The 18718-nt window shown below is 35.6% G+C and overlaps 2 protein-coding genes across 6 annotated transcripts in view; both read right to left on the bottom strand.

The window, feature by feature from the left end:
* LOC142986608 (uncharacterized) overlaps positions 1-4975 on the bottom strand; it is a 187413-nt gene extending 182438 nt beyond the window's left edge. For all 5 annotated transcript variants that reach the window (XM_076135139.1, XM_076135138.1, XM_076135141.1 and 2 more), the window contains exon 1: positions 4835-4975. In XM_076135139.1, the coding sequence (XP_075991254.1) occupies positions 4835-4950 (116 nt within the window). In that variant the 5' untranslated portion in view covers positions 4951-4975. The remainder of the gene's footprint in view (positions 1-4834) is intronic.
* Positions 4976-7389: 2414 nt separating this feature from the next.
* LOC142986202 (mitogen-activated protein kinase kinase kinase 12-like) overlaps positions 7390-18718 on the bottom strand; it is a 51024-nt gene continuing 39695 nt past the window's right edge. The window contains exons 4-7 of the mRNA XM_076134541.1: positions 16952-17290; positions 15425-15559; positions 14502-14675; positions 7390-14054 (exon numbers count right to left, since the gene is read on the bottom strand). Of these exons, the coding sequence (XP_075990656.1) occupies positions 13631-14054; positions 14502-14675; positions 15425-15559; positions 16952-17290 (1072 nt within the window). The 3' untranslated portion in view covers positions 7390-13630. The remainder of the gene's footprint in view (positions 14055-14501; positions 14676-15424; positions 15560-16951; positions 17291-18718) is intronic.

Here is an 18718-nt window from a genome sequence, read left to right on the forward strand (position 1 = left end):
TTGCCTAGCAATGGAACAACCGTAAGTTATAAAAATATTCCGCTTTTATTTATGAAATTATAGATTATACCATCTATGTAATGCACAGCATAATGGTTATTCAATAAATCTCCACTGAAATACTCATAAACCCCTGCCTCAAACACCAGAAATCGAAAACTACAGCATTAAAAAGAAAATGGAAAATCGTCAGAGATTTAAAAAACTAGCTATCTAAATGTAAGGAAAAACATTAGGAAACAATCCCACGCGTGGCGTCGTCATAAAACGTTGATAGTTAATTTTAATGTTGAGTTGCAGTGGCATCAGCGGAAACGCCATCTGTCGTGATCGACGCGAACTAACGTTCATGTAAACACACTCAATGTCAGCAAAAAAATATGCTTTGCTCGGGCCATTACAAACGTGCGAATTACGCCATGGCTTTTTAACGAACTCTCTGGCTTGCTCTTACGTATTGCCAAATTTTGATTTTGGCGTATGTCGCAATTTTCAAATTACCCAGCGCTGCTCTCAAAAGCAACAGTTATCGACCAAAACATACTTTTGCCACATCAACATCAACAGCCAACCGGGTCTATAGTTCTTTTGTTGATAATTTATGTCTAGGTTTCCAAAGTTATTGAGACAAATGACTGATGTTCCTTTAGAAACAATATTTAAGATGCGTTTCTATTAGAATTTAAGTCAATGTTTTACTAAATAAAGATACTGTTGACCAAAATTGTGTATCAATTCCTTAACCGGGCAATAACTATGCTGGTTACCCTATCCCGTGTGAGGCCATCATCAGCCGAATTAGCCTGCTTGTCAATTGATGGTCGCGAATTTTGCATAGAAGGATCTCTACTTAGTTGTTGGACTATAGCGATATCAATTTGTTTGGCGACTTCTATTTCTCTGTCCACGTGAAAGCTTGGACGGACAATTGAACAGTTCGTCAAATGGGTAAATCTGTCATTAACAGACCTTCGCGAAAATGTAGTGAAATATTATGAAGAATGATAATATTTGCGGTAAACAGTCGTGGTTTGTGGACCGGAAGGAAGCCATTTGTATTTTTGGACGAACTATTTATAGAATAGATGCGACGATTCATCATCATTAGGTCATTCAACAGAAATAACATTATGTTTGTCTTTATGATATAAGATATTATCTAAGAATAAATGTACAGTGGTGTTTACAGACGTGGGTACAAATAGGAATTAGGAAAACAATTGATTGAAGCGGGAATCGAACGGTGTATCTGTCTTTTTGATACAACGGTTGGTTAGGCTTTGTGCCTATTTTTAACTGGAAACTAGGGTTGTAACTGATATGTATAGGAGGTAAATCGGAATTTTAGACGCTTGAACTAAAAATTAGGGTTATATCGAAGCTGTATTGCATGTGAATAAGGTTTTAGACGTTTGATATATTAAAAGCATACGATTAGCCATCAAAAACATTAATTGAATTAGACTAAATTTTAACTAAGATGACAATGAAAGTCCCAGAACTTTGCGTTAAATTTTGTGGATACAAAAACGTAAACAAAATTTTAAATTCAGTCGGATGGATTATCGGAGCCACATGTGAAGTTTTTTGACATTTTAGGAGACTTTCGCTTAATAATTAAGCTACTTTTCGAGCGAATTCATAGGTCTAGATCATAAAAAGAACGTTTCTTATTGACACGCGTTAATTTTTATAAACCCTGAAACGTGAGTTCTTGGGGAAAATCCTAAATTATGCTGATTCAAATCAAAGCTCCGTTTAATTAATCCGTAAATTACATTGGTATTCTTTATATTTATTAAGAAACTGGATATTTCTGAAATAAATTAATTACGCAATATGATTACTGTATTTCGTAATTCAAAAATCACGACCTATATTTCAGCAACCTTTTAAAATATTTCAAACTAGAACAAGTAACTTAATATCATGTTTCTTCACATTATCTATTTAATCTTACTAACAAGATACATTTTCATGCGAGAGTTTATGCGATGTTTTGTTATTATTTTATAATAGAAACTACGCAATGGATTTTTAATTAAATTTGGCACAGAGATAGTTTAAAACCTGAAGAAAATCTGGTTACTTTTCGACCCTAAATACCTTTTCTTGTAGACGTAGTCGTGCGTGAAACCTAATCAACACAATCGTTCATTTGTTTCAACAATTAATAAATAAACAAAATACAATCCCATTCAAAGATTCGTCAAAAAAGAGGACCTTAATATAACAACTTTCTCTCCATCTCTCTCTATCTTATTTATAACACTACAGTAAAAACGAGATGCACATATTAATATCACAACGTATTTGTTCAGTTTTGAACTCCGACATTTCAAGCCCAGATCTTAGTCATTCAACTATAGCGGCTACAAATGCATTGGCAAAGTATTTCCAATCATGTTTGTGTTCAGATAAATGGATAAGAATAAATCAACAATTTACTATTGAATCACAAGTAGGAATATAACAATTGAATGCAGTATGACGTCACACGTGCTATATTAATGACGTCAAAATATATATTATGTACTATCTATAGTAATGACGTCTCTTTGAATTGTTTCACTTATGTTAAAAGACTACTTCCACTATATCAATGAACGAATGGAAAAAATATTTGCAATGTGTATGATTGATTAATTTGAAACTTTATTAGTACCTAATTAGCTAATATTATATTACAACATTATAACACAAACTAGCTATTGTCTGCGACTTCACGTGAAAAGACTTCTGGGGGTAAAAAAAAGCACCAGATATAAATGCATACAACAGGAATTAGAACATTCAAAGATCAAGAAACTCAATAACATTTCAAAGATTTTCAAAAACAATGACGTATTGCTTGCCGTGTTCAAGTGTTATCAGATCTCAAAGACAGTAAAGGTAAAACACATTAATTGTCAGTTAAGCGCATTATATGGGGTGCCCCAAAGAGTACAATTTAAATTTACTTTCATTTTTTCTCGTATGTACGATTGTAAAGTATGATAACAAAACCGCCGCATATTAACACTGTAGCACAGTTAAGCGTATCAATAAAAATAATTTCAGATTATTATAACGACATCTATTCATACGACTAATTGACTATAACTATGACATATCAATGAATGGATACCTAAAAGACCGACTTTACACAACGAATTGATTACTAAAATAGCAATTTAGCAGTATATAGTATACGTACTACGTATATTTGGTACCTGCTGAACACAGCTCCTGTACTATTTGCACATTGGATAATGCACACCAAAGGCCGGCTATCTGAATAAACATTCCACCTAACCTACACCAGTCTCATATCTGTTGTGTATAGTAGCATAATACGTACTATGATGCTGCTACGTAAGAATAAGATGATCATTGGCATATTCAAGTCACTTGAGCTTTAAAACGAATCGAATAATGATTGAATTCGATACCATTCTTGTATGAGAATTAAATAAGTGAAATCATAAATAATTTAGGAAGTTCAAAATAATTATGATTATCTACGAAACGAAAACTTTTGTCGGTTTGACTATTCGAAGTTAAAGTAGTAAATCGGTAGTTCAAACTATTGACATACGATGCTCAATGTAAATTGTCTTGTTATAAACGACAGACTCAATTAATTATACCTTATGAGAAAAGAAAAATTAAACTGAGTAATCTGCCGATAACAGAAATTTGCAATTTCACATGTTTAGACTAGAAATTATATTGCAAGAAAATCAAAAACGTCATTATAATATAATGGTGGCCTCTTAAAAAAGAAGATTGGGAAATCTCTAAAAGTTAACAGGCATGTAATGTAGCCTGTAAATAACGTCGTAGTCTTAAATAAACCTCATAATTGTTAACTTCTTAATTAAATCTAATATCAACGTTGGTAAAAGTAAAATAGGATTTGTTTAATTAGGTTATTAAGTTTTAACAGGGTGAAAACTAAAAAAAAAATACTCGGACCAATGATCATGGTTCGGTTCATAACATGGTTTGATTTTTCCAACATTTAACTCAGCAAACAGTTTCAGTCCAACGAAAAACGTGGAAGTTTTTCCGTAAAATACAGATGATACACTTAGATAACGCGAGTGCAAAAAACGCGGTGATTTCACGACACTAATAAATCACTATTGAAGTAAAAATTTCAACATCATTATCACCCATTATCTTTTCATTTCGCGGCCAATTTTCAGGAAAAAGAAGAGGTAAAATTTCTGCGGTTTCAGGGTTTTAAAACTAATTAAAAATGTGCTGCATTCCTTAACTGAGATGAACCACGATATGTAAGAAAGTGAGAAAGTGTTTATGTCCAGTTAATGTTTGGCAAACGATGGCATTACTCATAGACTGTACACATATACCTACATGTGTGGTGGTATGTACCGATCGACACATATGTACTACAAGCAGATATAACCGCCGATAGAAGTCATCGGGAACGCAAAAAACTCCGTCAGCTTACAAGAAACTTTTATAGCTGCATAAAATTTTTAAAAATATATTTGAGTAAAAATCCTTCGCGCATCAAGAACAAACACTGCAGCTTTTATTTTTAATAACACCTACAGTATCCGTAGTACACTACACTACATTTTTCTATTACGAAATGCCCCAAATTATAATAACATTGTGGCAGTGCGTGTCGCACTGTGTAGCACTGGCAGCACTCGGCGTGCCTAGCTTCCTGGTGCCGTATTTATAATCGACAGATGAAAAACAAACAACGCTAGCCGGCGCGAGCGCAGCCCCCACCTAACCTAAATGCTATCTGATCGTGCACGTTCTATTGTGATCGTAGATTATAACCTCATTCTGTGAGAGGACAAAATGGACGTACCATGTGTAGTGGAAGGGCGGAGTGCCGGCGGGTAGCGGCAGGACGAGGCTGGCGGGGCTCCCCGGCGCCGCCCGCACGGTCTGCTGCCCGCTGGGGGGGAACAACGGGGGCTCCATAGGGCTCCAGTCCTCTCGGGCCGCGCGCGACTTGCCGTGTGCGTCCAACGCCGCCCGCCCGCCGGCTATCTAAAAATAATACGGAAATATGTTACGCGCGCGCCACCGAAATTCGTACGACGCGAATATTTTGCCAATACCGCTGTTACGCTCGGGATTTGGGAGAAAACAGCTGATCGACTATGTCGCTGGAATCTCTGGAGCTATGCGTACTTTATTTGGCAAATGTGATCTTTTTTGCGCCTTAATTAGGTTTCTTTGGTAGGTACCTACTTAACTAAAAATTGCTACACGTGACGATGTACCCACCAAGATATTATTTTCATGGAAAATTTTGCTTAGACAAAGTCAAAGAATGTTAAGTCCTGCCTAAGCCTAAAATTGACTTAGAACGATAATTATTAATTTATACAGTTCTTTTATAGGTTTTGAAAATAGTTACAAAACGTTCTTAAGACTTAAAGGCGTAATAGTGACCTGATTAATACTTAAATACATATTATTACAAGTACCCACATACCAATAAACCATTTAACCATACCTACCTATATTACATCTTATGATCACTCAGTCACCTAGGATCACCACCTGAGTGGGTCGGTAGACTCCGTAGATCAGCCACCACACAGAGAGGGCGCTAAGGTGCCGGTGATAGAAATTTTTATACTACCCGTATACTTACGTGCAAGGGAAGCTCTTTAATCAAATTAACTTTATGTATTTAGGGCCGGTTTCACAGCTTAACAATTATTTTAGGTGACTTATCTGCCAGATAAAATTACAGCAAATGTCAAAATTTCATGTGTTATGCTAACTGGCACTAATTCAGAAAGGTGGACAGGGGGTTTAATGTTTATTTATTAATATTACCATTTGTTATTATTTATTTTGTAAAATATTATAATGCTTTTAAATACACGTAGTTAGGTACTTACCTAAAGAAAACCTGTTATAGGTACCTAAATATAATTCTATTTTTCTAGGTAGGAAGTCCTATTTTCCTAAACTAGTTCCTATTGAAAATAGCATAAATTAGTAAACATTTTTATATGATTTGAGTAGTAATAGTTTTAAGTCTAAGCGTGGTAAGTGTGTAATATGTATATTTTTTTTCATCTCACCACTACGATGAATAGACGAATAGTATTTTACAAAACGAATTACTGATTTATATCAATTTTTTTTATAATCCAGGGATCGAGTCAGCATTGCAATATTTTGTACGACTAATTTTAATGTGTCTTGCTCTGAATTTAAGTTAGTTACTGGTTCAATTAGGTAAGTGTCTACCGCGTAATAAGTAATATACAGATACAAATATATTTAAGACAACTTTGTATGTGAATAAAAGTCAGCCAAACTAACATCTCTAAAATAAGTTAATTTAAATTAAAAGTACCTTGGACGAAGACATTGGCGCCAAAATTGAATATGACGTTTTTTCGATGTTTCCTTTTCCTACATTCAACTTCGTAACTTCTACTCTACGAAAAGCAAATATAAATATTTATAGATAATATCGATAATTTTTAAAACGTCTTTTATGATACTTTCGAACTAATTCTAACGTCCTCGACATAAGTATCCATCGTTTCCATAGAACTTAGATAAGCTCATAAAGATCTACCTTGACCTGGGCGAATCCAGCGACCAATTTAAATGACATTAATTTACTCTCGATATCCTGGTGCAGCTTGAAGAATTGAATAGTTCTTGCTAAACCAATATCCCGGAACTAACAGTGTACACAAGAGTCCACTAAGGATCCACTTCGCTGTACTTACACTTATCGTATTCTCTTAATTCTCTATCATTTGATGTTTATCTCTTGGTCACTCATTTATTCAAAAAAAGCATATTGCTATAACGGGAGAATAGGATATCTATTATATTTTCAATGGAAAACCAATGCATTTAACAAAAATATGTATGCTTCGCCATAATATGCTTAACATTCATCATCAAAGTAAGAACGATATTTCTGCTTATACGACCTCTAGATTTAGTTTTCATTTGGTTAGTTCAGAAACACTTACTACAATAAGTAATCAAAACTAATGTACCATAGAAATGTAACTTTTGCAAAATGGAAAACTGATCCACTTGTTAAAAATCTAACAATAAAATATATACAATACTTACATACAAATAATACCCATGATGCGTGAAGCACTCCTTTCACATATAGTATGTCTCCTTATCTTCGTCGACCAGTAACCGACCAGAATGCTGGTAATCTTCGTTACTGAATGCCAATGTTGATGAATTATTGCCAAGTTGAATGGCAATGCTTAAGCTTTGTTCAAATACCTAAAGCCACTGTTTTGTTCACATGACTAATGCATAGTGTACAATGTATGTATGTAGTTTGAGTTAGTGTACCGAAAGTATAACTAAATCTGCCTAAAATAAAATAGGACGTATAAAAAAACACCAGAATCAAGACAATTAATTTATTTCATAAATCAAGACTAGATTACATTTAGTTATTCTACAAAAACCAGTGCCGGACGTACTCAAAACGGCTAAGTACTACAGAAATTTCTATAACACACAATGAAAATCGCCAAACATGAAAAGTAAATGTCAGTAAGATACCCGGCTCTGGTAAATAATTCGTTATTCTGCGTTAAATGAAGAGTACCTTAGAACTAAGTCTAACCTTCTGCGTGGTGACATCGTCACGTTCCATCGTTTGCGAGCCGCAGTGCTAGTCACTGTTCATTCAAAACCGATCAGGTAACTACGAAAGGTACTCTTCTAGACACTTATTTTTATATCAATTAAGCCTTTTGGCTGAAACGACTGTTAAACGTTCAAATATCTGTTAAATTTCACGTAATTTCAAAACAATTTGACAGTCTGTAGGCTTTCAATCATATTGAAGATGTACTTTTTCAAATTTGATCAGTAAAAGACTTGCTGTAATACGTCAAGAGTCAAATTGTACAAATTATTTGAACGTTTATCAAGCGCTTCAAATACATTTGTTATAAATACTTTTCTAGCCACATTTTAGCAGAATAATCATCATCCAAAACTTATAACTAGCTAAGTACAATTCAAGTCGTTTCAAATCAGTTGATGAATACACCAAGCAGCTAGCATGGCGGTCTATGCTTTCATTCTTAGTCATGTGTGACCTTGCCGTCATCCCGTGATTTCTTTCAAGTCAATTTCTTTAGTTTCCTTTTCAGTTGTTAAAAGTATTTATAACAAATGTGACCTTAAATTACAAGTAAGATAGTAAATAAGTTAGGAGTACGCACAGTAGTAAAATGGCACTGTCAAAAGTTTGAGGTTAGGGCCAAGTCTCGCTCAAAGAGATGCGATACGCAGATACTATTAAAATAAACATTTTGATTCATACCTAAGAGTAAGCCAAATTATTGAAATCACTGGTAATGATTTTTTTTACATTTAAAGCAGATTGGAGCTTTTTTCTATAGTGTTATGTGTATTTATTACAGTATTTTCTTTTAAACAACGTAATAATTAATTTCTAATACACAGTGAGCTTTGAAATTAGGTGTACCGTATTATTTTAAAGTACTGTCGGCTATAATTGAAAGAGGATAAGAATCAAGATGCTAATAAAATCGTAGGCTTTAAACCAAACTTGGCCCTTAGGAACAATTGGAGTAATACCGTGTCTCTATTTTAAAATACATATTAAATGTAGTAAATTATCCCACACAAATGTTTTCAGATAGTTGTTTTGAACAGTACGGGAGAAAAAAACCTGTTTAATATGCTTGGACGTAGTTGTGAGCAAAAATATTTATACACTGTCACAATTTCTAAGGAAATTTTACTTTACAAGCATTATGTTAAAAGTAACATAAAGTCTGTAAGTATATTATTATGACATAAAGTCTCATCGCCGCGTTAGTCTGTGTTTATTCGTGGTAAACTAAAAAATTACTGACCAGATATTTAAACCTTTTTCAGCAATAGATAGAGCAATTCCCGGGGATAGTTTTAGCATAACATTTTAAGTTTTTTTGTAAGTTGTTAAAATTCTAGCGTTCTCTCTGATCTGTATATCCACATGGGAAAAGGCGTGATTTTTGTCAATGATGTTGGAGAATATTATCATTCGAGCGGGTTCTGAGAACTCCGAACAAAATCCGTCGGGTCCGCTAGTTTAATGTATTTTTACAATTGAAAATGTCTCAGTGAATAAATATTAATGCTCATAACTATACAAGGAACAGTGCCACTTCACTTCTGCAGTAAGTGTAAAGGTATCAGAAAGTTTTGTAATGTACGTGAGCAGTCTATCTAATATTGTTCGAGAATATTTCTTGCGATCAACGAATACTTTGCGGACAAAAAATACAATATATGACTATTTCAAATACTTTGGAGAAATACAGGATATTATGAATTTGAATTTACGAAACTAATATATGAAATCATAACTTTTAAACATTCGCGTTGGATTTTTATTATATTTTTACAGTATAATTACTTTTGAAATCGTTGTTTTGACAGTGTAAAACACTTTGTTCTAGCTAGTTCGTATTCGTTTCTCGCAGAATACAAAGAGTTGAAAGGTACCAGTTAAAAGTTAAGGGTAAAAGACGAACCCTACTGCCATTTTGTTCGAAGGAAAGTTGCCACTCTATTCCCCATACACACATGTGGCCAGTTTTCTTACAATTAACTTTATACCTACAAAATTAATCTCTTAACGAGTAAATCATTACTTAAACTAAGTTGACACAATACAAAAATTATTCCTCACTTAAAAACAATTAAATTGTTACAAAAAATCAGGAACTAAAATAATAATATCCTCTGAAAGAGTAGTTTAAATCACAAAAAATACTGACTTCGTTATGTATTTGGTTACAAGGGTTTTCAAATTATTGGGGAATAGGGCATAGTCATTGAAGATTTAGGTTTGTTTGCAGTCTGGTACACTATTTAAATTAAAATAACAAATTATAGTGTAATTCTGTGAATCACACCCGCACTAGGACTCCGTACTCATCACAAAATCTCAAAATAGTTAAATAAATGCATACTGTTGAGATCAAACACTCCAAATGGAATGTAAACGTCTAATTTTGGACCCTCATAACCCCAATAAATAAAAATAAAGCTTCCTAAATTCACAGTGTACGGAGCCCTGCTAAAAAAATCACAGTACAAAGTTTAAAACTGAAAAATTAAAATACGTTTTTTTAATCTGTGGTAACATATTTTTTGCTCTGGCAAGACTAAAGCTCGCGTGACTAAAATATTTACATGTCTGTAATCTCAACTCCTAGAGATTTGAAAACGGTCAAGCAAATGTTATATTAAAAGTGAATTTATATAAATAGATTTTTTATAAAGTGCAATTTTTAGAAAGAATGTTTTTGACCACTCGTGTATAACACGTAGTTGGTAAAGTTATTTAGGTCCCAAAGTAAAGAATGCAAGTCTTGAATCATTTACGATTTAAACTATCCGTTCACGATTACAATCTACGACTTGCCACAGGTAGTTTATCTGAGCCGGGACCGGGCGTTGACAATCAGCAGTCGTAACAACTGCTTTATAAGTCAGTTAACTGACTGTTATATTCAATACTGTAGTTAACTCTAAAATCTTTATATTCCTAACATTACAAAAAACGTCATTAATTGACAATATTCATAAAAAGTATTTTAAAAATATTAAGTATTAGAAAAAGAAATTCAGGTGTCATGCATTTCACCCGACCGATTTCAAATACGTCAGCATAGCCTAATAATATGAGCGAACAAGCCCTATTATACACTCGTGGCTTATATTCTTACACAATTCGAAAGCACACGGTGTTTTATAATTATTTAATACTTTTTACTCCTTTCCCTTAGACATTAATTTTAACTTCACTCGTCGGTAAACATCCTCAGAATAACATATATAGTATGGATTAACTTGAAAACAAAGTGAAGTATTATTTGAAACTATAGTAAAGATAGGCGGACTGCAGTTTTTTGTGATGTAGTAAAAAGATCAACTGATATATCTTTATATAAACAAAATGTAGTGTTATACTTCATACGCTATCCCGAGGTATCCACGACCGCTTAGCAAAAAATATGTTATAAAAATATGTTATATATTATTATCAAAATTTTACAAAAATAGGTTAGAAAAGCTAGAAAGAGTGAAGGGTGCAATCACAAAGTTGTATCACATGTAAAATTACAGATCGTCTGCAATTCTACGTGTCAGTTATAAATGTCAAACCCTTCAAAAAACACAATATTAATTTCAAATGATAATCTTAAATATAAAATTAAAGTCGGTTTCAAACAAAAACAATGTTTTAGGCCAGCTAAAACAGCAAATAACTTAAAGTTAACTAACTTAAACGCTACAACTTATGATCAACAATTAGTCAGAGGTTTGTAATATCAAAAATTAAAAAAAGTAATGTCTTGATGACCACAAGGCTAGGCTAAACAACCACATGTTTAATAAAACATACTAGTTTGAGATTAAACACAGATTCAAAGTAAAAATTGAGAATAATTTTTATTATCTTTATTTTTTTTTTATAAAATGCTATAGACGAACCGAAAGTGTTTTTTTTAATTACGACTCATTAGTGTCTAGGTCGCTAGGTGTTTAATATAAATCTTAGATTTTAGGTGTTTCTCTAAATCTCTAGGCATCTACGTTATTAGGCCTATATTCGTTATTTTTGGGGCATCACTTATACAAGTGCTATTCAAAAAGCGATCAAACTTTCAGTCCGTTATAGCTAGGAAAGGATCGTTCTGAGTATTTACATGAAATGTTGAATTCTAAAACATGTAATGTTTAGGGAATCTTACCGATATTTACTTGAAGAGATTCTTTATGAATACTATCTAATGGTGAAATATTAAGTGCAAAGAAATTACTTTTGCATAGCTACTGCTAAATAATATTAATATTAAAATGGCTATCAGCCTCGCGGTTTAATACCATATTTCAATTCCTGATGACACCTAAACAGCTCTTTACCGCAACATTCTTTAAATAGGTAAATGCAAGCATTAATTTGTTTCGATATATTATTATGCAAAACTTCGCCAAATTGACATTATTAAAGCAATAGTAGTTTCAATTCCTATAAAAAGACTAAACTTATATTCGAGGGTTCGAGAAAATTTGGATACTACCGTCAATCAGTCAGTTTGAAAATTCCTTTTTCGTAATTGCATATACCTAGTAAAATTCCCTTTTTGTTATATCTACTTGTATAAACTACAGTGCAGACTATTTCGCGAAAAATGTATGAATATAGACAGTTGAAATCCAAAGTCTTTAGTACTAAAGACGTTAGGACCTTGTCAAAGTAACAAGAGAGAGAGTCGTTACAATGACAAAATTGCATTTCTTCCGTGCTAAGTGGTCAAAGTTTGCGGAGCCACCCAGAGGCCTTTGACTTGGCTTGACTACATGACTTCAAAGTCAATATGCACTGATCACGAAGAAATCTGTCTATATGGCAAGTTTAGCGAAATAGACATAAGCTTTGAACTACATTAGGCCGAAGGACACGGTTGAAAGTTTATTTCTGACAACTTAGTAGTAGGCGATTAAGCTAGATTATAATGAATAGTTTTATGTACTTCCAAATTAATATAGCTGTTTCAAACAATTGAAATACTACGACTACCTTCTGAGTTGGCTGTAAATTCGCTTACTGTATTTGACTACCAAAAGTGTCAGTAAATGATTTGATTAGATTTCGAATCAGTTTGCGGGTCACTAAAGTTCAACATTTTGAATTTTATATACCTCCAATGGCCGCAAAATTACAAGGTTCTCTACTAAGTTTTTAGACTATGTAACTCAGATCTACAAACACGGTGTATTACAAGGTATTCCCATCTACCCATGACTGAGTGAAACACGTTCGTATGCCGATAGCGCGCGATGGACACAGGCTTCAAAACGATGGCATTTTGTCGCATAGCATAGATCTAATGATACGAAACCCGTATAGAAGGAATTTGGCTTTGACGCGTTGAGAACGGGGTTTGTTGGCTAGTCCTGTCGGCCTAATGTTTTCGTTATTGTGAACTGGTGACGTATATTTATGAACATAGCAAGGACATTTTAAATTTTTAGCTTCAAGGTGGATGGATGTCTGACTCGCTCCGTGAGCCAACGTAGTGGTATATTTCATTTCGAAGCTATTTAGACATTGTCTTGAAAACTGGACAAAGAATTAACAATAGTTGAGGCCAATTAGTTGGTAATGCCCTCACACCGGTTCCAATATTGTGGCTAAGATAAGTGCGCCTATCTGAGAGTAGATATTGGGACCGATCGAGGGCAATATGGCCTCGTGTAAGCAGTTTTATGTTGCTGCTTACAACTTTGCTCCAGTTGATATTAAAAGGCTTTGAAATACATAATTTTGAAGATTTTTTACGTCACCAGTCAATTAGTAAATTTTTGACAGTGAATTATAACCTACCATTTTTATATCAGTGCACAACATCAATTTCACAATATTTTTTTGTTATTTTTTTCTGTTACTTCTAGAGATAAATCAGTCAGAATAGTGAGATCCTTTCCTAAGAGATTACACTACAGGGCGTTGACCCGTTACATCGATAAAAGTGTATCTTGTACACTTACAAAAGCTTACATGACTAATCACTAAGTCTCTAGAGACTATAAAAGACGTTTAAATAGTTTAAACTTGAGCTATGTCGGGAATATGGTTGTCGTTCAGTTTGACTTTCCGGTTGGAGGCGACGACATTACCGTTTGCTTCTATGAATGAATCCTTGAGAACAACTGAAGACTCTCGCTTTTGGACAACTGAGGCTTTCTTTACGGTCGAAATGTTGTTGTTTTTGGCGCTCTCGACGCTAGCGAGTGAAACGTCGTTGAGGACCGAGCTTAGCTGGTCGGGGCTCACTGCCACCGAGACGGTCTTCTCCCCACGGCTGTTGACAGTCACGACGAGCTGAGCCGGTACATTGCTCTTCTTCTTCCGTCGGTCGTTCGGGCAGCTGGAGCTTCCCATCACATTGTCTGACGACGTGCTCGTCTGCCTCTCATTTTTGATGTTCTTCCGAACGCCGCATCGGCATTGCTGCAGCGCCTTTTCGCGCCTGTAACGTAGAAAATACAAAATTATTATTTTATAATGGTTTAGTGACAGCATGAGTTGACACAGTTTAAATGCATAGTACATTAACATTAGATTCGCACAGATACATTCCTTAATTAGATTAGTAAAAATGCTGAAAATGAATAAGTATTAGTACAATTAGACACAGAGAAAAACCGCAACAATAATAAACAAAGGCGTAAACATTTGACTAATCTAGTCAAATGTCCACAAGACTGACAAACGACAATACAATTTGACAGCACGTATGGCGCAGTGGTAAAGGTGATCACTACAACTAAATAGAATTTCGTCCTGGGTGCACTGTGTTGTCCATTTTGGAAAAAAAGCTTCTATTCCCCTACCGGGTACGTCTCGAGCTAATGGCAAGTTTTTTTTAGCTTGACATTCTACAAACTAGATGGCTCTTTGCTCAGCTTCTACTTACTCGGCGAGGTCTTTTTCCTTCTGTTCAAGCTGTAATCTGATGGTACACACTTCCATGTACAGTTCATTGGCGCGGTTTAACTGTTGTTCGTACACGTAGCGTGCGTCGCGCGCGTTACGTGCGTCATCGCGCCGCCCCGCCCCCCGACCCCCCAACTCGGGCTTCAACGTAGGCCTAACAAAATAAAATAAAAATATAAGTTATGTACACTATTCGTTATTACTTCGCATAAAAAAACTAAAAAATAAACTTGCCAATTGCGTCGAGTTCGCGAGCTGTCTGCTGTACGTAACATGGGTTTGTAAAATCGATTGCTTTTAATTATTTTACGGTTTATTTTTTAAGAATAATTGGATATGTGACTCTATAGTACCATTTGATTCTCCCATGTCACGAAAAATGGGTTATTGTGATTTAGGTTGAAAAAATAAACATCACAATTAATATCGCAAGCATATTACTATACTGGTCGATAAACTTGAAACACTACGGAATAATACTCAACTGGCATTTAACTTTGATCTGTTGTCCAGAAACAGTTTGTGATGTGAAACTTATACGCAGTGTGAATGTGTGACAAATAATCGCGGGTACAAAAGGACGGTCGCTAGCAAAGGACATTCACAATTGTATAAATGTGGACAGTACGTACCTATAATCCACATTTATTATCTACCAAACAGTGCAATACACCCAGACCCGGACCAAACATCTGGCGCACAGACCTTTGTTCCGTGCGGGGATCGAACCCGCCACACGAGAGCGTTATTGGTAACGGCTCGACGGCTCACTACCAACAAGCCAATCGTGCAGTCAAAACGTTACCTACATCGCGTCTGTAGACCGGCGGTGTCCTTATAGCGTCCGTGCGGTGTCCGCGGCTCGTCGCACGCCCAGCTACTGACACTTCACTACATACGTACCGCGTCACGAACTGCATGTCCTCCTTGATCTCCTTACGCCACGCGACTTGCGTCGCACTAAAACAGTCGCCGTGCGACTCCGCGAACTGTTCGGCAGTGCTCTCCAGATTGGCAGCTATTATCTTGAAGGGAGGACTGGGGAACAAGGACAACGAACACATACATAAAACTAAATAAGTACCCTTCCAAATGTGTGTAAGCCACACAAGGCTTTAATACGTAATTCCGATCCTCCAGCGAGGCTGCAATCACCTTGAAAGGAGGACTGGCGGGAAAAGAAATTAAAAAAATAAATTAATACAATAATTGACGTGGCTCGGTAAGGACGGTTTGATCCCACCCGCTTTGCTTCCTTTACCGGCGTCAGAAAAAGTCTGGTAGAGATACTATCTTAGGTATAATGAGGGTGCTTTTATTTTTTCCAAAGCTTTGCCTTTAGGATTGAAATATAATTTTCATAACAGGAGTAGTGTTTTAGACTCCTGTGTTTTGAGGCGAAGCCGATAAAAATGAAATTAAAGTAGGCAGGCACTCTACCCGGCAGCTGGTGGTGAGTGACGTCGCGTGTACGATGGAAATAACATTATAACTGAATTACTAAAAAAATACTATTTGTAATATCGGACGAAATTGAATATTATTTTTTGCAATATCGAAAAATTATGTTGCAACAGGAACTTGTCGTGCACGTACATTACTGCACACGTATCATATTACCGACCATCCTATATTTTCCCCGGCAAGCACGCATGTAATCGAATCAGCCCTAACCTTAAACATGAACTTGGAGCCTGGAGCTGCTTTTCTAATCCTACATTATTATATTATCAATATATAAAACTCAAAGTCCGCGGCGAAAGATTTTTTCGCTTTAGCAGACATACACCTTCAGAAACTATTAATAGAATCCTTTATCACATATTTTGACACGTCTCGAAGATAATAAACAATGAGTCTGCTCTATAGAGTGAGGCTTTTTCATCTTATGTTTCACTTCGTAATAATCACTTGAGCAAAATTCCAGTGTCTAAAAATATTGTCATGCTCTCGGCGGGGCAAAGTGGGCGTATTTTCAGACGACAAAGTGCACTATTGAAACTGTGATAATGTATCAGAAACTTAATGGACGTGTCTATTTTAGTAAATTTATTAACTATAAAAAGAGTAAAAAGTAGTGACAATGCATTCGATCTCGCGCTGTATAGTTCGGCAGTTTATGTTTTAAAGTGTCTAAATTCGCGTAAAAGTTCAAGCCCAATGTAAGCGCGTTCAATATGCACGGGTAAACAAACATGATCCTTGCTTCACGGGTGAAAAAACATTTTAATACCGGTACTAGTCTGCTCATACAAACAAAAAAAACGAGATGTGTAAAGCCCCTGGTACTAGAACAAACTATGGGAGGGCCCAATAGAGACTATCCACGCGTATGGTGAATTTGCCTAAACAAAACTGTTAAGTGACCTTGATGGTAGAATAAAAACAAATGGAACTTATACTAAGGGGGTGTAAATTATAAACACGTACCGATTCCGTGGTGTTCGACTCCAGCACTGCTGGAGCAGGATCTGTAAATTATCCGGACACGACGAAGGAATAGGTAAGGATAATGTATCTGTGCCTACGCCCCACATTATAGCGTGGGTTTCTAAGTTCTTGTAAGGTACTTCTTGCGTGAGTAACTCCCAGAGTACGACTCCATAGGACCAGACGTCTACGCGTTCAGAGCAAGGTTCGTGTCTGATGACCTCGGGTGCCATCCAGGCGACGGTGCCAGTGAAGCTCATGATCGCCGAGACGTCATCCCATTCTCTTGCCGTACCAAAGTCACTGACTTTGACGACAAGATTATCGGCAATGAGAATGCTGTGGAAAAAAAAACGTAAACATAATTTACTCACTTGAACAAGAAGTTAAACATTATCGTGAACGTGTGGCCTCCGTAGAAAGCAGTGAAGCGCGTTTGAACTTGAAACACGAGTGAATGATCGACAGCGTTCAACGACTTGAAACATAAACGAAAGTGTTGTAGAAGCAAGTGCACGAGCCGACCTCGTCAGTTCGTAACTTCAAACGAACTGTGAGGACGGCCGGTGGTAGAAGCATCAGTCACACGCTGCGACCTCGCTCGATGCGAACTGACTAGCTTCCACCACCATTCAACAGCGAATAATCAATATTAATAATTTCTAATATTATCCCACATAATTGATTCTAGCTACTGCAGTTCATAATTAAGTTAATTTACATTACATTCGAACGGGAAAATTTATGTTTTAAACTTTTGCAATGTTTTGTTACAAACTCGAATATACACAAGGTAATTATTTATTATTCGTTAGTTACCCGAAAAAAGTTAAGTAAAGTTTTTTGATAGTATTTTTACGACCTTTTTTGAATTTAATTTTCCAATCAATGTCTTATATTCATCTTATTTGCCTAATCCGGATGTATTAACATTCCAAACTAATCGATGTTGCAAAAGTTACAATCAGAAAAAGGGCAACAGACCGGTCATGGAATTAGAGTTTAAATTATTCACCCGATGCAGCAATTTGACAGGGCTTGCTCTAACACAACAACACGAAGGAACATGTAAGTATAATTTCTTGGAATCAGAACTATTATCTTCAGTTGGCTGTTGAAAGAGTCGCGGCTATGATATTAACAAGATTGCAGGGTTCGGCGTCGACGACATTGTTTGTACTCGACGACTTATTATTGACAACATAAGGGAAAGAACACATTTACGGCCTTCATTAAAGTCAAGTAAGGTGGCATTTTTTAGTAATTAGGTTCTGCCTGCGACTTAATCCGCGTGAAAAGATTACCCAAGGTGTTAGTCCAAATTATTAACTACCCAAAAAAGTGACAGATATACACACAGTCTTACAAAACTTCCGTATTCATGTTATAGGTAGGATGTTTATCATTGACAGATTCTTTTAAAGACCTTCAGAGATACTCGCGTCTGATATCTATCAATTGAAAGTGTGAAAAGTTCGAGCAATTTCATCGTTCAGATATTGGAAACTTTCTCACTGGTGACATAATCTCGAGGCCACAGAGGACTATGCAAATATTAAAATATCTTAGGATCTTTTGAGACGCATTGAGAAAGCGGCCATCTCGCAATATGCAGGTGCAACACGTATCCCTGGCCGAACGACCATCGGATTTCAGTCTAGACCAACGTAGGTAAGTACATTTTTAGAGACGTTTTTAGAAACAAATGTCGGGCGTTAAGTAAAAGATACTAAAGAAATAAATTTAAGCCATATCCCACTGCTGGGC

Source organism: Anticarsia gemmatalis, chromosome Z (genome assembly GCF_050436995.1).
Source record: "Anticarsia gemmatalis isolate Benzon Research Colony breed Stoneville strain chromosome Z, ilAntGemm2 primary, whole genome shotgun sequence".
Classification (NCBI taxonomy): domain Eukaryota; kingdom Metazoa; phylum Arthropoda; class Insecta; order Lepidoptera; family Erebidae; genus Anticarsia; species Anticarsia gemmatalis.